Below are 25,115 nucleotides of genomic sequence, written 5' to 3'. Positions count from 1 at the left end.
GGCCTTAAACCTGATTTCAACTCTACTTGTAAGGATTAATACAAACCTAAAAATGCTGCAAAACTCCTTTTCCATCAGAAGTCTAGGTGAAAGAAACTTCCAGATTATTTAAAAGAATTCTAAATTTTATCTTTTGATCAACTAAAATTACCTTACATTTGAGTACTCGTATGGCATAAGAAAAAAAATCATTTACACAGACTACATCAGCTTGTGGCAAAGATCAAAAAATATAATAATCGACTGCATTTACTAGAAAATATCTGAGGAAACTGTCCAATTATATTACTTGGTGTTAACTACATAAAAAATGGAGAAATTCCTTTCGGAAGACGGTACCAGGAAGTTTGTCATCCTGGTAGAACTGGTATGTTTTTCTCTTTTGAGTAAGGCTGTTTAGTATCTTAGAGCCAATTAAAGGCTTAATTAGGGCAACCACATTTATATCCATGATGAGCACTCTTCTTTGCCAATTTTACTTTATTTTGCTAATTTGTTTCTTTCGTCATTTCAAAATAAGGTATGTATGCATGCAACGTATATACAGAATAAAATTATTAATAATAGGCAGAAGTTGCTAGTATGACAGGTATAAATTTAAAAATCTAGGCTCAGAAAACCATGTTCCTTGAGCCCACAGAATAAAGTGATTTTAAAAAATGAGATTAACACCTGACTTGTTCTAGTTAAATGGGACACAACATGTGTGAACACACATTGTAAAACAAATTTAGGCACTAGTTATCTGTACTTCTGTAATTCAATTTCTAATCTCAGGTAATCTACTTTATTTGGCTAAAATTTAATGTTTCCTGGTTGCAAATCAGCAAGACAAGGATTTTGAAATTTTTACATTATCAGAGCAATTCATTCATGACATCATTTTTACCCTTATTTGATTACCCAGATTTTAGTTTTTGCTGACAGTTTTAATTATTCCATAATCCCAGTATGTGCATACTCTCTTAGGACAGAAGTTTCTAACTTTCCTGAGTTCTACCTTCAAGTATTCTTGTGTATCAGAAATGATCTGAAGTGAAGTCTAACAACAAATATGAGGCTGTACTGAGTCAAACAACAAATACGTTAATTTCAAGATAAAAAAATACCATCCGAATAAAAACTCTGCAGCTATGAGTATACCTTCTTATCTCAATTTTTAAAAGGCACCCAAACAAAAGCTTCAACATTATATAAGACAGCATTATTAGAGCTCTATCTTACAAACTCTGGGCTGAAGACCTGGGAGAAGTCACAGTAACTAGAAGAGACCCACAAATCCAAACATGCCAAGCATTGTTTGAAGACTGAACAATTCACTAAGACTTTTCAGATGTTTGCTACAGAACTTTAAATTCATTTAAAAGCATTTATTTCATGGAAAACTTTTTGTTTTCTCAATAAATGGAAATTAAAGCATAACTAATGATGAAGGGGATCATAAAAATATTTTAAAGTTAAAAGGAACTAATTTTTTAAAAAGATAGGAATCTACTACTTTAGTGGTTAATTGCAAGGTTGTAATGCTGGATAGTCCTAAATATGAAACCTGCCTCTTTCTACTTTTACTAGCTGAATGACCTTGGGAAGGCCTTAACCTTGGTAAACACAGGCTGACTGTTCTATATTGGTCAGAACTTGCCTGGAAAGTTAGAATAAATTCTGTGCATTAATTACAAGGTGGGCAGAAGAGCACATAGCCTACAAAAACAGGACTTTTTAAATGTCTAACATTTGAAGGGTTATCAGGTAGATTAGAGGAATTAGGTTAGGTTTAAATTATACTATTTCAAGCAGGGCGCAGTGGCTCATGCCTGTATTCCCAGCACTCTGGGAGGCCAAAGCGGGCAGATCACTTGAGGTCAGGAGTTCCAGACCAGCCTGGCCAACATATAGTGAAACTCTCTACTAAAAATACAAAATACAAAAATTAGCTGGGTGTAGTGGTGCACGCCGGTAGTCTCAGCTACCTGGGAAGCTGAGGCAGGAGAAAGCTTGAATCTGGGAGGCGGAGGTTTCAGTGAGCCAAAATTATGCCACTGCACTCCAGCCTTGGTGACACAGGGAGACTGTGTCTCTCAAAAAAATAAATAAATACAATTAATTAATTAATTATAAATTATACTATTCCCAATGACAGAATTAGGAAGTTATAGAGAAGCAAATTTTGGCTACATTTAAAATGACTACCTAATAATCAGTCACCCTACACTGGAAGCTGCTTAAGGAAGTCTTTACAAGCAGTCAAAAAAATCAAGCTGAGGCTAAGACCACCTATTTGGCATTTGGTAGAAAGCACACAGCACCGGAAAACTGATGTGAATAACCTCAATAGTCTTTTCCAAGTTTAAGGAGGACTGCCATGACCAAGAGAGTTATTTCATATTTGTCACTTCATTTTCATAATCTCTAAAATCAACACAATATTTTAATGAGGAAACTGAGGACAAGAGCTTAATTTGATCATGGACCACAGTGGGTAGGTGGCATAGCTTATTTTCAAATTCATTATGTTTGATTCAATTTAGGCTCTTTCCAATATAGTAATATTTGCTGATCTCAACCTTAACTCACAGAATTACCTATAGAACCTTAACAAAAATTCCACATCCAAACCACATTCCATACCAATTAAACTGGAATCCACAGGAAGAGAGACCCCTTACAGTATGTAATGCTCCCAAGTGATCCCAATGTGCATAGCCATGATTAAGAACCACTGCTATATACAAAGGGTTGGCAAGTTTTACTGGAACACACCTACCTTCATTTGTTTACATATTACAAATGACTGCTTTCATGTCACAAGTGGCAGAGTTGATGAGCTGATTTTTATGGCCAACAAAGGTGAAAGTCTTTTTTTTTTTTTTTTTACTGTTTTAGCCCTTTACAGTAAAAATTCGCCAGTCCTTGGCTCTAAATCATATTTTACCCTAACCATAATGCTCGAGACCCATTTTTGTTTCCACCAAACAACATTGGTGGCACTGATAGAACCAAATTTGTGAGTTAAGCAAGGTTCGGATACCAAACTGGTAACAACAAAATGAAAACGATCCTTTTCAAGAGATGGCTGGGCACGGAGGCTCACACATGCAATCCCAACACGCTGGGAGGCCGAGGTGGGTGGATTTGAGGTCAGGAGTTTGAGATCAGCTTGGTCAACATGGTGAGACCCCATCTCTAGTAATAATACAAAAATTAGCCAGGCATGGTGGCATGTGCCTGTAATCCCAGTTACTTGGGAGGCTCAGGTAGGAGAATCGCTTGAACATGGGAGGCAGTGGTTGCAGTGCACCAAGATTGTGCCACTGCACTCCAGCCTGGGAAACAGAGTGAGACTCCATTTAAAAAAAAACAAAAACAAAAACAAAAACACACAGACGTAAGAGATAAAGTATGTTACACCACTAATTAATTTACGATAGAACTAATCCATTGATACAACCATGGCTAGGAAATACTTGATAAAAATTGCTAGTAATATTATTTTTGAAAGTATGCATTGTAGTTCATTATTAATGCTTTTCTTTAAATCACTCCAATTATATGTGGCATTAATTTTTTAAATGGGGTTACTGCTGTTGCCATCAAACAACCACTACACCCAAAAGATCTTATTTATTCTTTAAGGAAAAGTATGTGTATTTAAAAACACTACAGGGTTCCCACTATACTGTTAAATAGGAATAATCCATACAGCAGGAAGACAATGTAGCTCTAATAAGAAATTTGTCAAGGTCTTCTATATAATTAAGACAAAACAAAGTGCTGGCTAAGGAGTCTATCTACCCTTAATATTTTATTTAACTAAATTGTCTCAGGGATTTTATTGTTAAAACTTGATATAAAGTACAAGGAAAAAGATCAACAAATAGTATTCATTATATATACACACTAGCTGATTTTCACACAGTAAAAATTTCACACACACACACACACACACACACACACACACACTCCTACCTCTGAAAGCTAACCCAAATCTAAAAAGCCAGAGGAACATTTCACAGGATTACTATGGCATTTTGCCCTCTGGCAACTAAAAACAGTGATTCCTTTAACAGAAAATACTCAATCCTCAAATGGCCACCATCGTGTAAATTAGACACTGAACAGTTATGGTGCTTTGAAGTGAAAAAAACAAGCATTAAATAATGTATGACAGTGGTGGACAAGCCTCAGGTATGCATAGGAAACCTCAAACCCACTGAGCTTCTTCAAATAAAGATACACACAGTCAGATTAAACTAAAGACTTAACAACGGTCTTCTTCTTTTAAAAAAATTCCCACTATCAATGTGATTCTCTAAGATTCCTATATAACTTTTGGAGGGAAATATATTGAAGAGAAAGGCCTCAGAGGCTTTGCAACTAATGCAAAGGTGAATGAAAATCAGGTGACAGTGGACAAACAAAATAGCTTCTAGTGTGAGAACAGAACAGCAGCTGCTCTAGGCCAGATGTGGTGACTCATGCCTGTAATACCAGCACTTTGAGAGGCTGAGGCAAGCGGATCACCTGAGGTTAGGGGTTTGATACCAGCCTGGACAACATGGTGAAATGCCATCTCTACTAAAAATACAAAAATTAGCTGGGTGTGGTGGCATGCACCTGCAGTCCCAGCTACTCAGGAGGCTGAGGTAGGAGTACTGCTTGAACCCGGGAGGTGGAGTTTGCAGTGAGACTCCAGCCTGGGCTACAGAGTGAGACTCCCACTCAAAAATAAATAAATAAATAAAAACAGAAGAACAGTAGTCCTAAATAAACTAGAATACCATAATCTCATAATTGGCAAAATTCTTTGAAACACTTAAATATGTTTTAACAGCCAAAAATAAAATAAAAAAGGTTAAGGTGGTCTCTGAAATAACAAAGTGATTATATATTACAACTAAAGATTCCATCTTTCCCAGCACTGGGTATAAAATAGTGAGCACAGAGGCTAAAAATGAGGAAAGTCAAAGACCTATACATGCAGCAGAGTCCACGTTCCTTAACAATATATGCAATACCTGGCTATTAATACATCTTTTGATAAACTCACATATATATGTGTTGAAAAAAGACAAAGAAAATATACCAAATATGTAATGCATTTGAATGATGTCCCCTCTTCTTTTGTAAACAACTTTAGTATTACTTTATAATTAAAATAATTCAATTAAAAATATACTTCAAGGTTATATCCAACTAGAATTAAGATGAACAAGGAAGTATCTTTGTATATATATTTACCTGGTTCTTCCTTGATGAGTAGTGTATTTTCTTCTGGATAGGCAACAGGTGGCTGCATCACTGAGCAATCTTCTAAATTCGTTTCATTATTAGGTGGAATATTATAAATAAATCTTTTTGTAGTTTGGTTTTTCCTCCTTGTTTTGCCAGTCTCTTGAATTCCCTGGGAGCCCATATTATTCCAAATAAACACTTTTGTTTGACCTTCAGATTCATTTTCAGCCATTTCAGGAGATCCATCCTGGACCCAACTACTGTCATTCATTTGGTAGTTTTCTATTTGGCCCTCGTCGACATTACAACCATCATTTTCAACCTTTACATTGCTTGCCAAATTGGTAAGATTCCGTGTTGCCCAAAAACTGGCAATTTTTTGATCCCGTGATGAAGACAGACCATCTCTATTAACTGGTTTTCTATTATTATAGTCCACAACTACAGACTCTGGAGCTTCTGATTTAATGCTTATATTTAAGGCATCTTTAATGAAATTTCGGCAAGTTTGAACAACTTCACTCATCTGAAGATAGCTGGCCACTGTCATAACTTCAATGGCATTTTGGCTTGTGAGCACCAGGTTACCAGAATACAAGAAGTCCAAGATGACTGAAAAACCTTGAACTGCAGCAATATCTAAGTGGGTAGTATTGTTTTGGTTAGGGCTTTCTTTGTTTGAAAAGCAATATAAAGTCTTAAAGAAACGGCTGCCTGCAACCAGGATGTTCTTATGAGCTTTGAAGATTTTTCCGCTTACCACAATGCTGACATCACAAAGAATACCTTTCTTTCTCTGTTCATTTAGTTGTCGCAGAAGTTGATAGCAATAAGAGTTCTCATTTGGCCTACTATTAAAGTCACAGTACCCCTCTTCTGATGGTATTTCTGACTCCTGTAATTGGATAAAAAACATTAGTATTAAACTCTATTGACTTTTTAAAAAACTCCCAAACCAAGGAAAACAATTATCAAGCTTTTAAAAAGCGATAATCAAATATATGAATCTGTAAGTAATCAAGAAAGAGAGTGAACAATGGTGGTGCAACCCACTGCTATTATTTTTTAAAAAAATCAACACATCTGACTGAAGATCAGCAGGATTTCATTTTAAAAATAACATTCATCATGTTATATCTTTCAAATATAAGCTAAGAATATGAATTGAGAATTTCTTAAAATTAAAAAGAGCAATTATTTTCTTCAGAAAAGAAACTTTCATTTATAGGAATTAAATGAGTTTGCTTTATCTCTGATAGGAAAGCAGCAGTCTCCCCTGATTGAACTTAAACTATCCAAGTTATATTTTGTGCTAGGCATATCACCCTGTCTACCATTAATAAAAAGGTAAATTTTAAGTCTTGGCAAACATTAAAATCAAACAGTTTAGGTCAATGAAGTTAATTAAATCTAACTAGAGATAAAGGTAAGACCCTAAGGGGAAAATCTGCTTCAACTGCAGGAATATCTAGTTATATAATTTCCTATCAACTTTCAAAACGATTTATCTCTTTAGGGTCATAAATACTATAAACTGTAAGGTAAATTAAAATTCCTGAATTCAAAATTCTAAATGTTTATAAATTTTGCTTCTTATCATACAGGTATTCATTATAGACCTACTTGCAGTCACAATTAAAATTGTGTGATATAATCGTAAGAGTATGAGCTAGAATTCAGAATGCTGTCTGTACCAGCTATTAACTGCGTATCCTTGGAAAGTCACTATCCCCGAGCCTTTTCCCTAAACTATAAATCAGTATTACAAATGTTAGTTAAAACTTTATGACTTTCGGCCGGGCGCGGTGGCTCAAGCCTGTAATCCCAGCACTTTGGGAGGCCGAGACGGGCGGATCACAAGGTCAGGAGATCGAGACCATCCTGGCTAACACGGCGAAACCCCGTCTCTACTAAAAACACAAAAAATTAGCCGGGCGAGGTGGCGGCGCCTGTGGTCCCAGCTACTCGGGAGGCTGAGGCAGGAGAATAGCGTGAACCCGGGAGGCGGAGCTTGCAGTGAGCTGAGATCCGGCCACTGCACTCCAGCCTGGGCGACAGAGCGAGACTCCGTCTCAAAAAAAAAAAAAAAACAAACAAAAAAAAACTTTATGACTTTCCTCATACAGTGACTAGGTGGGTAAGCTCCCTCAAGGCAGAGCTGAATATCCCCTCCAGCACTTTGATTAAATATCCCCTCCACACTTTGCTAAACAACTGAAGTAATCATCTCTTTCCCAAGAGATAAACTGCTTAGACCATTTCTAGTAGAACTGAAAATACTGACCTTATTCAAGTGTCAATTCTTTGGCACAAAATATTAAGTTAAACATAGACCATTTCTATAAAATAATAAAATATATACACATATACATGGATCTATGATTTTACAAGCATGGAGAAAAACGTGGAGAAATAAATACTAGAGTGTAAACAGGTTCAAAGGACTGACATGCTTAGAAGAGAGGAAGTGGTGTAGAGATGACAGGACTGCAAAAGAAGTCTCACAAACAATATCCTAAATGGTGGATCCCTAAACAATCACAAAATGTGACTTAATGCAATCACATGCATGGCTAAATCATAAAAATTTTAGCTTTACTTGAGTCCATGTCACAGGAGGCCACACACACTGTCACACTGTCATCTCAATTCTCTGAAACTAACTCAGTCCATCTAAAAATTATAGTGTTGCTCCCACATATGAGAAGTCAACTGAAAGAACCAAAATATTAATATTCCAGGACACAGCCAGGTGCGGTGGCTCACGCCTGTAATCCCAGCAGCTTGAGAGGCTAAGGCGGGTGGATCATTTGAGGTCAGGAGTTCAAGACTACTCTGGCCAACATGGTGAAACCCCAAACTCCATCTCTACTAAAAATACAAACATTAGCTGGGCAGTAGTGGGGTGCGCCTGTAATCCCAGCTACTTGGGAGGCTGAGGCAGAGGTTGCGGTGAGCCAAGATCGCATCACTGCACTCCAGTTTGGGCAACAGACTAAGATCCTGGCTCAAAAAGAAAAAAAATTCCAGGACACACTTCAACTGTTTCACTGTGAAAATAGAATAGTATGAAAAACCCTGCGAATCTGGAGTATATGATCACTTCAGAATGAAGCACACAAAGTAGAGAAATTTCCTCATTTTCGACGATTCCTTGGCAACCTTCCCGTTCCCTTCTGGTACCAAGTGCGTAATGCCTTTTTACCAAAAAACTCCCACCCATGCCCCCCACCATATAATAATGTTCCATGCTCTAAATTAGGTATTTTCTCCTCCTACCAAAACATCCAATTCTGCAAAAACTGTTAAGTCACGGATAGAGGAATCAGAACAAGTCCATTCATGAGTAATACCCTTATTTTTGTTTTTGGGGAACAGCAGAAAGGAAGTAACGTAATAATGAGACTTAGTTAACCTAAGCTTTTGTATTAAACCAGTATGTTGTATTGGATTGTTGCAAATACTTGCTTAAAAAAAAAAAAAAACAGTATGTTGTGAAAGTTCATATGTAGCAAAGAGGAAAGAAACGATTTACTACTTGTGTGAAAATGTAAAGAGTGATACTGAAAACACCTATAACAATTACTTGGACAATGTAACTTTCTACAAAAGCATCATTCTGTTTACTTGGTTTCCCTTTTGAGACTGAGTCAATTTTTTTGCCTATGCTCTCTACAGAAATTCCAAATAAGGGGGAAGAATCTTGCTTTGATGCAGGCCCAACACTAAGCTTTGTTACACAAGCTGTACCTGAACCCAAGCTCATGTGGTTCAATGTTCTATCTACTATATATTACAGTAAAAGTATGAATATTGTATGAATATTTGGAAGAAGCAAAATTTTCAACACTGAATATCTGGCAGCATATACCCATGAAGTGTTTGTGAAAGCAGTGAATCAGCATGCACAAGTCAAGAACTGCCTAAAGTTCATATATCAAACAGTTGAAAACACTTCAGGAGGTGGCTATGCCTATTGTAGCAGTCATAATAGGCTATGGTCACTGCACTCTGAATTTTCTGGGCCAGTGCCAATTGCTAAGATTCTCTGCCTTTACCATACCAGATGTTCTAATTTTTAGAAGTAACTAAGACAAAAGCCTATCCATCAAAATATCTGCCCATTCTACTGACACAAACTGTACAAATTAAACACTATTCAACCACTATTTTTTTTTCTCATTACTACGGTACAAGAACATTAATGTCGCTTGCTTTTATAACCAGTAACAGCAATTTCTTGTTTACCACTGATTAAAGCACTATTCCATATGTCTGCAGCAGCTATTAAATATGCCCTTCAAAAAAAAAAAAAAAAAAAAAAAAACCACACAAATAAATATGCCCTTCGAAAAAATGAATCATTTCCAAGAGTACGTGTACTCTCTAAGGAGATTATTATTAAAGGATTTGGGTAAAAGAGCTAAATAAGTACAAAGCACTAAAAAACTGCCAATATTATTTGCTGAACTCAACAAATTAATAAATTCTTAATGCCAGAGACAAAATCTTAAATAGGTCCCTAATAACTCCAGGTATTCTTTGCGTCTTTAGATCCTTCTTTAATGTTCTATGTCCACTTTTAGTATACCGATAACATCAGATATCACTGATAAGTTTTAAAAAAATTACTATATCCACAACTGGTCTTTTCAAATGTAGTGACCTTTTCTAACCTCTCTCCCAAAAAGGACAACACAATTAGCCCTGACATTATAGTCTAAACTGGCTAAACAAGGAGATTTTAAAGAAACAGACATTCAGAGCTAAATACGAAATCTTGAATTTTTTCATTTGTGAAGATGCCCATTAGTAAAACTTTAGTCTGGATGAGACCTCAATATCAAGTCTTTTAAAATTTAGAAAACATAGATAGGTGTCCATTTATTAAAATCCTTATAACCTATTATCTAGATGTTCAATATTTAAAGAATATAGGCTACAAAATAGTAAATATTTTACTCAAACGAAAATGCTTGAAAAGTCCTAACTTTACGCATTTATTTAATAAGCATTAAATGAATGCCTACTTTGGCCTGGGTCTACACTGGGAACCAAAATGATTCAGTTGCTAATTTGAAGTTACTGTTAGTGGGTAAGACTCTTAAGGTGGTGTAAGAGCAGAAAGCAGGTGTATCTAATCCAGTTTTTTGTTTTTAAAGTATGGGGATGCTTTTTGGAAGAAACAAGACCTGAGCAGAGCTTTAAAGGATCCAAGAGTGGGATGGGTGGATGAGCACTTCAAGTAAATGAAACAGCATTAAAAACAAAACAAAACAACAAAAAAAATCCAGCATTTAAAAAAACATAAGATGGTCTATAGCATCCTCAAAAGTTCAGATTTGTAAAAGAATTTCAACGTGATTTTCTAAACAGCCCTATGGAATGCAAATATGCACTTGGGCACATTTCAGAGGTAAATGTCCATCCATTTTGACCAGATTATAAAGAGGGACATGTAATCCCAGCACTCTGGAAGGCGACAGGATGGCTGGTAGCCAGGAGTCCAAGACCAGTCCAGTCAACATAGCAAAACTCTATCTCTAAAAAAAAAAAAAAGAAAAAAAAAGATGTGAACCCCCTTCCCCCTCCCAAATATTAGAACCATTGCTATTGGCACCTTACAGAGTTTTCAGAAGCAGTGATATAATTGAAATAACAAAGAGAAGAGATGACTATGGCAGCAAGGTAGAGATTTATTATCAGGGAAAGAAGACTACAGATACCGTGACCAGTTGGAAAGCTAATTTTCCTTTTTTTTGAAACAGTGTCACTCTGTCACCCAGGCAGGAGTGCAGTGGTTAGATCATGGCTCATTGTACCCTCAACCTCCTGAGTTCAAGGGATCCTCCTGTCTCAGCCTCCCAAGTAGCTGGGACTATAAGGTGTGTGCCACCATGCCCAGTTATTTTATTTTTTAAATTTTTTGTAGAGGTAAGAGTCTCCCTGTGTTGCCCAGGCTGGTGGCAAACTCCTGGACTCAAGCAATTCTCCCACTTCGGCCTCCCAAAGAGATAAGATTACAGGTGTGAGCCATGTACCCTCTGGAAAGCTACTGTGAACAGCGCAACATACTTACAAGAAAAAAAGACCTTAATTAGAGAAGATAGATGTCAATGAGGTGTCAAGCAGAGCCTACAAAAATAGTCTAAAAATCATCAGAACTTGCATGATAAAACAGATATAAGGGGTGGAGGGAGAGAATCATAGGGTCATCAGCATTCTAGCTTGCGGCCTAAACAATGTCACCAACTTGTAGAGAATACAAGACCATCACCCAGTCTCCTACACTTTCGTGGGAATAGAGGAAGAGAGGCTAACTTCAGTTGCAAGTAATAGAAAGTCAAACAACACACCTGTAGTCAATCCATAAATGATAGGAAAATGTTATTCAACTAAAGAAACAAGCAATTAGTATTTACTACCATACTCAATTACAACCCTTTTCCAATAACTGAATTAGCAAAAAAGACATTTGAAACACAATCATTCAAGGGTAAACTAAAAGCAATGAAAACATCAAAATCTTCATTACTCTGCAGCAATTCACTGGAATATACTAAAAGAACAAAAACAGTAATTTCTACTTCCAAATTTTAGAATAAATTCATTTTATCGAAGGAAGACAAGGCCATAGCAAGTGTGATGCCAAACAAATACATGCTAGTGGCAATGACAAATTATAATAGTTGGTAGAGAAAAAGACAAGGTGGTCTCTTTTGTAGTTTTCTGATCATCTCTGAATCTTTGAGTGATGGCATCCTCTCTGGTAGCTTAAGTACTATCCCCAGAAATTCTAATCCTGTAAGTGTTAGGGAGCAGACAGACTATGGTTATTCAGGTATTTTTTTATTTTTGAGATGGAGTTTTACTCTTGTTGCCCAAGGTGCAGTGCAAGGGTATAATCTTGGCTCACCGCAACCTCTGCCTCCTGCGTTCAAGCGATTCTCCTGCCTCAGCCTCCTGAGCAGCTGGGATTATAGGTACACGCCACCATGCCTGGCTAATTTTGTATTATTTATTTATTTATTTTAATTAGAGATGGGGTTTCTCCATGTTGGTCAGGTTGGTCTCGAACTCCCGACCTCAGGTGATCCACCCCCCCTCCCCCGGCCTCCCAAAGTGTTGGGATTACAAGTGTGAGCCACTGAGCCTGGCCTGTTCAGGTTATTATAACAGCCTGCCAACCAGTTCTCTCCTCAAACTCTAAGCCCACATACATACTACGTAGGTGTCTCTGGATGGCAATGCATACACATTTGATAATGATTCTCCCCCGCTTAAAACTGCTATTGTTGCCCATTTGTCAAGAGAATAAAATTTAATGTTTTCAGCACGACAGGAGATCCTCCATGACCTTACTGTTCAAACTTGATTTTTCATCCTGCACAGCAACCAAACTCTCCTTTCTCTAAAATACCATTCTTCACTTTCCTCAGGCTGTGTGTGTGTGTGTGTGTGTGTGTGTGTGTGTGTGTGTGTGTGTGTTCTGAGGCACAGTCTCACTTGTCGCCCCGGATGGAGTACAGTGGGGTGCTTCCTAGGTTCCAGCGATTCTCCTGCCTCAGCCTCCTGAGTAGCTGGGATTACAGGCAACCGCCACCACACCTGGCTAATGTTTGTATTTTTAGTAGAGACAGGGTTTCACCATATTGGTCAGGCTGGTCTCAAAGTCCTGACCTCAAGTGATCCACCCACCTCGGCCTCCCAAAGTGCTGGCATTACAGGCGTGAACCACCATGCCTGGCTCCTCCTCAGGCTGTTTCTAACTGCACTGCCTAAATGCCCTCCCCACCCTGGTCAACACCTATTAATTAAATGCAATTAAAATTCAAGAGTCAGTTGTACAAGTTTCTTCCAACCTTTGCAGGTAGAACTGATCACTCCCTTCCTTAAGAATCTTCAGGCCGGGCGTGTGGCTCACGCTTGTAATCCCAGCACTGGGAGGCCTAGGTGGGCAGATCACGAGGTCAGGAGATAGCGACCATCCTGGCCAACATACTGAAACCCCGTCTCTACTAGAAATACAAAAATTAGCCTAGTATGGTGGCATGTGCCTGTAGTTCCAGCTAATCAGGAGGTTGAGGGAGAAGAATCGCTTGAACCCAGGAGGCGGAGGTTGCAGTGAGCCAAGATCACACCACTGCACTCCAGCCTGGGTGACAGAGTGAGACCCCGTCTCAAAAAAAAAAAAAAAAACTTCAATGTACCCTGATTATACACTGCTACCATGGTATCTGCGTCTTTTTTCAGTCCTATCTCTCCTTACTAAACTACAAGTTCCTTGAGGGCAGAGAGAATGAATGTTTTATTTACAGATTTTTATCTCCAGTGCTTTGCATCAACCTAACACAGCTAAACTTAAGATGGAGAAGGAAGCTAATCCTAGGTACACAATAAGGTATAGTCAAACACTGCTAACAAAAGTTTGAAAAGCATAAGTGCTATGTACTAGCTGTTACTGAATAAAACACAAAGAATTAATAAATTATAATGTAAAATATATAAATAATAAACAATGGAATTGAATGGGTTACAGGCTCAACTCTAATTGATTTTTCCTCAGTGAAAGATCTTTCAGACTTTCTTCCGAAAGTGTTAAAAACCAACCAACTAACCAACCAACCAACCAATCAACGTTGGCCCTTATTTCTGCCAAAAACAAATTAGGCTGATAGATCTGCCTTATAGTCTTTGTTTGCTCAGCTACTGACATCAATATATTCCAACTAGATAGTTCAATCAGATCACTGGCCTGAATTCATTACTTAGTTTCTGTAAACGTTAACTAAATTTACAACAATAATACATTTGGGTGCCTGTTTCTCCTGGGAAGAGTTGACAGGACGTGTGCTTTAGGCTATGAAAATTTCACAATTGGGTAGAAAGTTTTGACCAAGAATAAGTGGTAATCACTTAATTTTAAAGTCTTCTGAGCCAATGGTCAGATACTGAATGAGCTAATCATTAAACCTAACTCTGATCATATAGTCAATTGTTACTTAAAATTAAACTATTAATTGTCCCTCATATCCTTATAAATACAGGGACACCTCTGAAATGGAAGGCTCAAAACACAGACTCAGAAAGCATGTTTTAAAAGACTCTCCCACAAATAGTCCACAATAACCAAGGTCCAATTAACAGAAGAATTAACTTTTTGGTCACTACCAAGGGATTAACAAAAAGATACTTTTCTTACTTAGAGAAAAATCACCTTTCATGACATACAGTTATGCATCACTTAATGACAGGGATATGATCTGAGAGATGCATCGATTTTGTCACTGTGCAAATGTCACAGTATACACAAACCTAGATGGTATAACCTATTACACACCTAGGCTATATGGTCAGGCCTATTGCTCCCAGACTACAAACCTGTACATTATGTTACTGTAATGAATACTTTAGACAATTGTAACACAATAGTATTTGTGTATCTAATCTATCTAAACATGAAAAAGGTACAGTAAAAATATGGCACACCTTATAGGGCACTCACCATGAACAGAGCTGACATGACTGGAAGCTGCTCTGGGGTAAGTCAGTGAGTGATGACTGAATGAAAGGCCTAGGATATTACTATACACTGCTGTAGATTTTATGAGCACCGTACACTTAGGCTACACTAAGTAGAGACAGGGTTTCACTACGTTGGTCAAGCTGGTCTCGAACTCCTGACCTCAAGTGATCCACCCACCTCCGCCTCCTGATCTGCTGGGATTACAAAACAAAGTGCACTACAACTTTACGGTATTACTAGGTGATAGTAATTTTTCAGCTCCACTGTAGTCTTTTTGGGACCATTATCACATATGCAGTCCATCCTTGAAAATGTTATGCAGTACATGACTGTGTTAAGATGTGGCCAAATTCCTCTCAGAAACAGGACTCTGAGAAATAATGGGGAAAATAGGAGTTTAGTACTCTTAGACTCAAACTGATTTCTTGCCTGAAGAATTCTAGAACTCTCATTTCCAGGTTTTTAAGACAAGATATTCAAGAGTGCCTTTGTGAAGCTGAGAAAAATTTCATGTATGAGAAATAGGCTCAGAATGTTCAAAGAACCTGATGGCCACAAAGTCTCTGAAGGGTATAAAAAAGGAGAACTGACTGGTGATCAAAATAAGTAATAATGGCCAGGTTCAGTGGCTCACACCTGTAATCCCAGCATTTTGGGGAGGTCAAGGTGGGAAAACTGCTTGAGCCGAGAAGTCTGAGACCAGCCTGGGCAACATAGTGAGACCCCCGTTTCTACAAAAAAAAAAAAACTTAAAAACTAGCCAGGAATGGTGGCGTGCACCTGTAGTTCTAGCTACTCGGGAGGATGCCTGAGCCCAGGAGGCTGCAGTGAGCCTTGATCTCACCACTGCACTCCAGCCTGGGCAATGGAGTCACTGCCTCAAAAAAACAAAACAAAAAGGTAATAATGATAATAAATAACAGCACTGGCCGGGCGCGGTGGCTCAAGCCTGTAATCCCAGCACTTTGGGAGGCCAAGATGGGCGGATCACGAGGTCAGGAGATCGAGACCATCCTGGCTAACACGGTGAAACCCCGTCTCTACTAAGAAATACAAAAAATAGCCGGGCGAGGTGGCAGCGCCTGTAGTCCCAGCTACTCGGGCGGCTGAGGCCGGAGAATGGCGTGAACCCGGGAGGCGGAGCTTGCAGTGAGCTGAGATCCGGCCACTGCACTCCAGCCTGGGCCACAGCGTGAGACTCCGTCTCAAAAAAAAAAAAAACAAAAAAAACAGCACTAAGTGGTTTTATGCTGGCACACATACTTTGCATACATATGGAAACTAAAAGTTAACTAATTTGCCTGCCCAAAAAAGTAGAGATTTAGGAGCAAAGTCCTCTGACCTTAAGCCATGTAGGCGCTTACATTACGTGTTGTGTTATAGTGCCTCCTACAGGTAATTGGAGACGGCAGAAGAACGGGGAAAAAAAATGATTGCAGTCTCCAAAAAGAGTAAAACAGATGAGGAACCTGTCACTCAAGTTAAGACAAAGAGATATTTATACAGCTGGTACCTGGGGTTGATAACGAGATATCCCCTCAAGATTAGTTATAACGAAACTAAGAAATGATTAGGATCAATTCAAAGTGAAAACACTCAAAATCCAATCAAGGAGACTAATATATAACCTTAGGACACACAGGACTTACTAAAACTGTAGTCCTTAATATATGCATATTGTATAGAACGTCCCAAAGAAAGGAGATGGCCTGCAGATTGCACTGATGGGGGAATTTAAAGGAGTGAACAGGAAGAGACTCATAGTTCAGTTCAAGTTTAGAAAGGTTTTTCCTAGGAATTCCAAGACAAAGATATATACCCAGAGGAGAATACACCCAGGCTGAGGCTAACTTAAGGTTATCCAACTGATGCCCCTTCTTCTGATTTCAGGTTCACTAAAGGAGCTAATTATAATTTGCATTCCCATTCAGATTTACCTGCAGGGAGAGACTATGCTAATAGAGTAATTGGTCCACAGCAGATTAAGAAAATTCATCCCATTTAACATTTTCTAAGTAACCAACCTAGCTCTATTTGGAAAATTAAACTTCCATTTTCACAAGTCCCCTGCAACTCCATCATCTTACTACCTAACTTCAGGAATGTTACTTAACCCTTTAAGGCTTTAGATTCCTCTTCTGTAAAATGGGAACAAAAAATAAATACTTTGCAGAATAAATGTGTTTGGCACACGAAAGACAAGGAACTGTTAGTTCCATTTCACTCTATTGCCCAAGCTCACAAAGCTAGTTAATTGCAGAAAGTTGAGATCTGAACCCAGATTTACTCCAAATCCATTCTTTTTCCATTACGACATTCCTTACAGGCTCTAGCCTCAGTTGGGTCACCCTAGACTCTTAGGACAATTTACTTAACCTTTCTCAGCCTTGTATCGTTAAATGACCTTCCTTCTAGGGCTTAGGCAACTAAAATGTGTGCAAAACAACAACAACAAGAACCCTACTACATTGTCCACTGGGGCGGGGGCGGGGAAATTACCCTGTGCTTTAAAGTTAAAGCCCTAACTTCTGAGAAACATGGGTGCTGTGTCTGTGGGTTACTGGTGCGCCTAATTAACCCACGGTAAGTGCGCTGAACAGGAGAATCATTCCAATAAACAGACTACTATCTGAGAGCTAACTTTATAAAATCAACGACTGGCTACCAACACGAAAGAATGAATTCCATCTACCACCACAGGTTGCCTTAAAGTCAAAAAGTGAGGACTGATCAACATCTGTTTGGCTTGAATACAGATTATCAAAATAGTAAGGCTTACTATCTTTAGACTGGAAATGTTAAAACAAGGACTAAGAACTAAAGTACAGCTTACTTTTTGTAAGCACTTTCACGGTGTTTGGTAAATAAATTCCCTACCAATCCAAATCCACTACTTGATACAAATAACTACACATTAAACATTTCTAATGCTAAGTTTAAAGTACTTAATTGTAAGCTGCATTTAAAAATCTTTCTGAAAAGGAACAGCACGAAAAAAATCTCAGCACAGAAATCTGAGTAAACAAGTAAAAACTACAATAATTTACCAAAACCAGGCCTTGGTAAGAAAGTTCAACAGAGATTAATTTAGTAAAATTATACACAAGAGCAAGGAGTTCCAAATAGCATTCTCTACATTTACATACTCTCTCATACTTCACATTATCTTGATCTCATATAAAGAATGTTTTCGGCTGGACGTTTTCCTGAAAGGGGCAGCCTTAAAGGTAAAGGAAAACTGTTTAATCCACTCTTCAAAGAGTTGCCCGATTTGACTTCGACCAGCACACTAAACGTCTGTGAGCACAGAGCAGCTTCTCTAAAATCACAGCTAATAAATTTTTTTTTACCGCAAAGTCAGCCTTTTAGGTTAAAACCTTCAACCTCACTTTCTTTTTGATTCAATCTGATAAGAAATCTGAGTCATAAAAAAAAAAAAAATCCAGCGCTACGACAAGACAATTGTCATTCCATCCCCTTCCCCCCACAACACACAGAACTTTTCAAAACTTGTTCCCAGGCTTTCTCAACCCCCACGCGTAAGCTTCCCGCACCTCTCAACTAGAACGATGTCTTCACCCAAGAAAATGGTTTTGAGATTTTTTGGGGGGGTGGGGGGAAGGGAATGCTGATAAACCTTTCCCTAAAAGATCTCAAAAAAGTAGGAGCAGGATATACTGTACCTGGGCGTTGGCTTCGTGGAGTTTGTGCTCGGTAGAGACGTGGTGCCTCAGGAGGAGGGTTTTCTTGTAGTTGCGGGTCCCTCGCGAAAGCTCATCATGCCCCACTTGGGGAAGGTCCACGCTTCCCCCATCTGCAGGGGTCTTTTGGCACCAACCGCAAGACATAAGACCAGTATCCTTGGAATAGCGCAGCCAGGGAAAGTCCTTGAGCCAGGAGGTCTGGAAGGAACATTGGAGCTTCTGCATTAGAGACTTGGGCCGCGCGAGCGGGAAGTGCTGGACAGTCTCTCCTTCGCCAGCTCCCAGACCACTGCCCTCCACTTCGTCCCCGCCATCGCCGCCCGACCGCCTGCTGCTGCTGCAGCTGCCGCCTTCCGCCCCGCTGCCGTCGCCCAGGCTCGCCCCCTCCTCCTCGTCCTCGGTGCTGTCGCTCAGGGACGCGCCGTCCTGCATCAACTCCTTCCCCTCCAGCGCGTCCAGCTCCAGATCCACAGTCGCCGGCCCTCGCCCATTGAAATGCCTCAGGGGCCACGCCGAGGTCTCGGGGCGGCCGCGGCTACTGCCATTGTTGCCGAGACCCCCGCCGCCGCCTCGGAAGGCCAGAGTCCGACGGTTCCTTTCTGCTAGCAGGGGGCCCCCCGCGCCACCGCCGCCAAGCGAGGTGGGGCCGCCCGCGTCTTGGGGGAGCAGCAACTCCTTGGCTTCCTCGGCGGCGCCGGCGACCGCCCCGGCGGAGGCCTCCAGGTCTTGGGGCTCCAGGCCCTCCAATTCCACTTCCTCGTCGGCCCCCCGCCCATTAGGCTGCTGAAGCGCGGGCGGCGCTGGCGGCGGGGGCTGTCTCGGCTGGGGCTGCGGAGGCCAAGCTGAGGCCTCCCCGCCAGCGTTATTGTTCGTGGAGCCGCCGCCGCTAGCGGTGACCAACCCGCCTCCTCGGAACGCCAGCGTCCTGCGGTTCATTTCACTGAACGACATGGCGCGCGCCGCCGCCGCCCGGTGCCCCGGCTCGCGCACGGCCTCGGGCCGCGTCCCGCGCGCTCCCCGCGGCTCCCCCTCTGTCTCGCCCCCGCCCCCGCCCCCGGCGTTCCGGTCTCGCGGGGCTCGGCCTCGCCCTCTCGCCCGGCAGCCCGGCTCGCGCTCGCTCCCGGGGCTGCCGCACGCGTCCGCTGCCGCTGCCGGGCCGACGCCTCCGGCCGCTCTCTCGTCCTCCACCCCCGCCCCGCCGCGCTCCGGGCAGCGTCCCGCGCGGAGAAGGGGGCGGGCGGCGGAGAGGTGAGGAGCGAGCCGGGGGCAAGCGAGGCCTTCGAACTTGAGCGGCGGAGTGCGGGGAGACCCTTCGCTGCCCCCTCTTTAAAGCCGCGCGCACACACCGACCCTCCACACAGATATCCTTCCTCCGCGCGCCGAGGAGTCCCGACGCCGTCGCCGGCTTCGCAGGCGCTGAGGGTGAGAGGCACGCTAAGCTGCTCGGCTCCGCCACATAACGAAGCGACAATAAAGCCGGCGGAGCGTTTCCGTCCGACCAGGCCCTGGCGGAGGTCGAATGGCAAATGAACAACGGACCGTGCGCCCACAATGCACCGGGGTAGCAGTAACCGCTGGAGGGGGAAAGGGTGGGGGCCGGGCTGGGGGAGGGGGGCTGGGCTTGGGGCTGGGCTGGGGTGGGGTGGGGGCGCCAGGGGACCAGGAAAGGGGCTGGGCCGCGCCTCCGGCCTGGGGGCGGGGGTGCGGCCGCGGGGAAGGAAGTCGGCCGAGGGGCGGGGGACAAAAGGCCGGGCGGCGGGTTGGGGGTCTCAGGGAGGGGGCGGGCGTGTGCGGCCGGGGCCGGGCTACGCGGAGGACAAACAGCTGGCGAGTGTCAGGGTCTGGCCGCCTCCCCGCTGCCCACACGCACCTACCCGCGCCCGGGACGCGCATTTTCCTTCTCTCGCCACGAGTTCACCTGGGACTTTGCAAATAACTGTGCGGTGGGAGCTGCGCTCCAGCCTTGTCATTTGCTGAGGGTGGGTGGCGGTGCCCAAGGAAGTGAACTTATTTTGTTCCTTCACAAAGACTGGACCAGGCGGTGCCTTTCACGCGAGGAGGTTACGACCACGGACACAACCTCCTCTGATGCATTGTGCGAGGCAGCACCTCGGGCCCAGGGCAATAATCATTTCACAGAAAATGCACCGCCCCGAGTGTCTTATTGCTGTGATGAAATGGAAATTTAAATAAAAGGTCGAACACGTGCGTTCACTGGGAAGTATTGACATGGGTGTTACATCACCAGCAGCCAATCAGATAACTCCAGTCGTGTTTATACTTCTACAACCACCTTGTGAGTATTACAGTATGTCATAACGTTATAAATATTAGGCAGGGTTTTCCCCAGGAGCGGGGAGGAGTCTGCTTCTACGGACATTGTGAGCGGCTCCGAAGATTGTTTAAAGTCAACAATTCATTTTTAAGACTTTTTGAACTGTTTACATTACATGGAATTCAGATTGATTCCAACAGAATGAACTGGAAATGAAATCCCACAATTATGATCGTAGGAGAGTTTTTTTTTTTTTTCTTTCCAATTTAGGGCCCTTATGCTCCTTTAAAAAAATCTTAGTAGGCTAAATTTAGCAAATACTAAAGTGTTAAGACTCATCTGACAACGTGAGAATTTAAGCCTATTTCAGGTTTAAAAAAAGGTGTTTTAAAGTTATGGAGGGGCTTTTTACTCTTAAGCAACATATGTATTAGAAGGTGAATCACAAACTAATAAAATGCTCAAGATAATTGTTGACTAAAAAAGAATATGGCAGGGCAGATGTTTTACATTAATACATATGTGCAGAAAATGAGAAATATACATGAACTCTTTACAGTTATAGATTATCTAATGGGGTTATGTTAAAGGCGTGAACCTCCTAAATAATATATTAATGTAAATAAAGTTATATATGTTTTATGAAGAGGAAGTGTTACAATTTTTAGACCTTCTAGTTTTATGATTCTTACTCTCTTCAAAAAGTTTTTTTCTATTTCAAAACTAAGAGCAATATGTAAAGCTTTGTATAATATGGAATATGGTATGTATTTCAAGGTTACTTTAAAAAGCAAGCTTTGGCTGGTCCCAAGGTAGTGAATTGTCTCAATTGGTTATTCACAGTTGGTTTCCCTTTGTGCACTCTTTCCCCACTTCCACTTGACTAGTCTTTTAAAAATAAATAAATATTTAAATAAAGAAGTCTTCTCAAACATATTATAAAAGGGCGTTTTCCTTAATATTTTTTAAATGGACTAAACACATGAATCCACATCCAGACTCATACTGATTGTATAGATTTATTCAAAGCAACATTCACTTGATTCACTGTAATTTTTAGTACCTGTGTTGATTGGCAGTGTTGTGTATCAAACAAAAAACATTGGTTCTATCTTATAGACTATAGGTAATTTTAATGTAAAGAATGACAGTACTACCCTGCCACAAAAGGATTTTGGCTTTGAGTATTTTTCCAGTAATAAACATATTGTCACTTGGCCACCAGTGCTCAAGAGATTGAAATTCTGATGCATTTCCTCAGGTGAGTACAGTTGTAGGGTTTTTTGTTTTGTTTTGTTTTGTCCTGCTTTGTTTTAGCTGCTGAGAGGTTTAAGACGATGGAGTTTTTACCCTTCAGAAATAAGAGAACTCTGTCTAGTGAAGCTGTATATAATATGTGCCACATATGGAAGAATGCTATAATAATACTTGTGCTCTGTTTTTAATGCGTGGGTTTTTTTTTTCATTCTAGACATTTTGAAAATAAATACATTTATTTTAATCACCACAGCCTCCACCCCCATAAAAACAGGGAAAAGTTACTGAAGTTAATTACTTATCTAGGATCAAGGTGATGGGAAATGAAAATGGACTTAAGAATTTTTATTTTGCTGGGCACAGTGGCTGATGCCTGTAATCCCAGCACTTTGGGAGCCGAGGCGGGTGGATCACGAGGTCTGGAGTTCAATACCAGCCTGACCAACATGGTGAAACCCCGTCTCTACTAAAAATTCAAAAATTAGCCAGGCATGGTGGCGCGTGCCTGTAATCCCAGCTACTCAGGAGGCTGAGGCAGAGGAATTGCTTGAACCTGAGAGGTGGAGGTTGCAGTGAACCGAGATTGGGCCATTGCACTCCAGCTTGGGGGACAGAGCGAGATTCCGTCTCAAAAAAAAAAAAAAAAAATTTTGTATTTCACCTCTAAAGCTTGTTTTCATTCCAAAACTGTTAAATTCAAATATTTGCTACTTCTCATCTCATATCCTAATACACAGTTGGCACTATATAAGTTTATGTTAATATTATTTTTGCTAATAGTGCCAGAATCAACCAAAAACGTTTAAGTCCCTAATTGTGTTATGTCAGAACAGCCTTTTTCTCACACATATATCTTACCTTATGTTTTATAAAATCCTCATTGTCTTCTCTCTGAAGTTATGTTTAAACGTGGACTAATTAGGAACGAATGACACTAGATTCAAGTGGTACAAATAAATGACTTAAATTCTAGGACCACTGAACTAATAGTATCAGAGTGATGTGTGTGTGTGTTTGCGTGTGGTTGAGTATGCATGCCTGTGTATTTATATATTTATGATTTTGTATGTATGTATGTATATGTATTCAGTTTTCTTCCTCTAAGCCCTGAAGGAAGTTGGAAATCAGAAACAAAGCTCCAGGGGATAGTAATCACAAATGTCTCAGAATACTCTGTAAGAAGGGAACTTTGAGTAACAGAAGGGGATCTCCTACACTGTAAATGAAGTTTTTAGGAATTCCCCAAGCCCTTCCAGTCTCCTACTAGCAAGCAGGGATGTGTTCTCCCCTCTAACCCTTATACTTGTTGTTAGGGTACTACCATATTCAAGGGAATTCCCCCTTATGCTTACCAGGGGAACCCCTTAAGAATGGGGCATCCCCAACCAATTTGTCCCCTAATTTCACCTTACCCCACCTAAAACTGCTGTAGATTACACTTGTTACTGGCTCACCATATCTCTGTGATGGGGCTTAGCTTCTATACCTGGCCCAGCTGATCTCTGAGGGTCAAACTTGACTGTCCTTCACTCCCTTAGTAGAGGTACTTTGCCTCTTTAGGCTGTAGGGACAGTAGCCTTTCTGTCTGTGGGATTGACATGAGTCATCCACCAAAATGAAGCACATGAGAACAGGGACTGTCTTATACCTCCATCCCACCCCCACCAGTACATAGTAGGCAAGTAGTAAGTGTTGAATAATTTATTATATCTTCCCTTGCAGTCAATTTTGGTAGGCAACTTTTTCGTCTGTTTCCTTTCCTTTTTTTTTTTTTTTTTTTTGGCTTAGTACAAAAATATTCTTCTTAAAGGTACTGAGTGACCAGGCATGGTGGCTCATACCTGTCATCCCAGCACTTTGGGAGGCTGAGGCGGGTGGCATCACCTGAGGTCAGGAGTTCAAGACCAGCCTGGCCAACATGGTGAAGCTCCATCTCTACTAAAGATACAAAATTAACCGGGCACAGTGGCGCATGCCTGTAATCCCAGCTACTTGGGAGGCTGAGGCAGGAGAATCACTTGAACCCGGGAGATGGAGGTTGCAGTGAGCTGAGACTGCACCATTGCACTCCAGCCTGGGTGACAAGTGAAACTCCGTCTCAGAAAAATAATAAAAAATAAAGGTAGTGAGTTAATGTTGCCATTGCCTTTATGTTAAAAATTGTAATAATCATAGTTAGATATAAATATTATTAGTGACATTTTCTATGTAGTTTATAGTGAATTACAAACATTGGGTTTACAGAACCTCCCTGAGTTAATTCATGATGGCTATTATTATCATCATTTAACAGATGAGGAGACCCGTGTGCAAAAAGGCTAAACAACTTGCTTGAGGTTATTGAATGAGGCAGAAGTTAAGTTTGTAAGATTGAAGACAGGAGTAATGCCCTGCAGTCTAAGGCACCATTAGCTACTATGTATCTGCATAATTATAAGCTACATTAAATTTTAGATTTTCTTGTTCAATTATCTCATTGAGAAAAAGAAAGAAAGGATCACCTCTTATTTCCAGTACCCAGAATTAACCACTGTTGTATAAGTACAGTCTCGTTTTTCTCTGTGCCTCCCTAAAAAAAATTTTTTTTGGTGTTTATATGTTATAGATCCTAGATATTTGTGCTTTTAGTTAATAATATGTTTTAACATAATGAAATTTTTTGTATCATTTCAATGACTATGGATATATCATAATTGATTTAACTAGCCGGGGATAATGGCTCGTGCCTGTAATCCCACTTTGGGAGGCTGAGGTGGGCATATCACCTGAGGTCAGGAGTTTGAGACCAGCCTGGGCAACATGGTGAAACCCTGTCTCTACTAAAAATACAAAAATTAACTGGGTATGGTGGCGTACACCTGTAGTCCCAGCTACTTGGGAGACTGAGGCATGAGAATTGCTTGAACCCAGGATGGGGATGTTGCAGTGAGCCGAGATCGGCGGCACTGCATTCCAGCTTGGGCAACAGAGCGAGACTCTTGTCTCAAAAAATAAAATAAAAATAAAAAATACAAATTTAAAAATGATTTAACCAGTGTTCCACTGTTGAACATTTCATTGTTTACAGGTGGGCTTTGTGGGTTTTTCTTTTTTTTTAACCATTATAAACAATTCTTCAGCA

The 25,115-nt window shown here is 40.8% G+C and overlaps 1 protein-coding gene across 2 annotated transcripts in view; it reads right to left on the bottom strand.

Annotated features, from left to right (window-relative positions):
- The window catches only part of ZBTB10 (zinc finger and BTB domain containing 10), a 40,903-nt gene extending 19,237 nt beyond the window's left edge, over positions 1–21,666 (bottom strand). The window contains exons 1-2 of one of the 2 annotated variants that reach the window (XM_031669646.1): positions 20,337–21,666; positions 5,239–6,127 (exon numbers count right to left, since the gene is read on the bottom strand). In XM_031669646.1, the coding sequence (XP_031525506.1) occupies positions 5,239–6,127; positions 20,337–20,432 (985 nt within the window). In that variant the 5' untranslated portion in view covers positions 20,433–21,666. Of the gene's footprint in view, positions 1–5,238; positions 6,128–18,441; positions 20,043–20,336 lie in introns of those variants that run through there. The other variant, XM_021942457.2, reaches the window with a different exon arrangement.
- Between the last annotated feature and the right edge of the window lie 3,449 nt (positions 21,667–25,115).

This window comes from Papio anubis, chromosome 8 (assembly GCF_008728515.1).
Source record: "Papio anubis isolate 15944 chromosome 8, Panubis1.0, whole genome shotgun sequence".
In the NCBI taxonomy this organism is placed as follows: Eukaryota; Metazoa; Chordata; class Mammalia; order Primates; family Cercopithecidae; genus Papio; species Papio anubis.
Note: the sequence above shows the minus strand (reverse complement) of the source record. Positions and strands in the feature narration are given on the sequence as shown.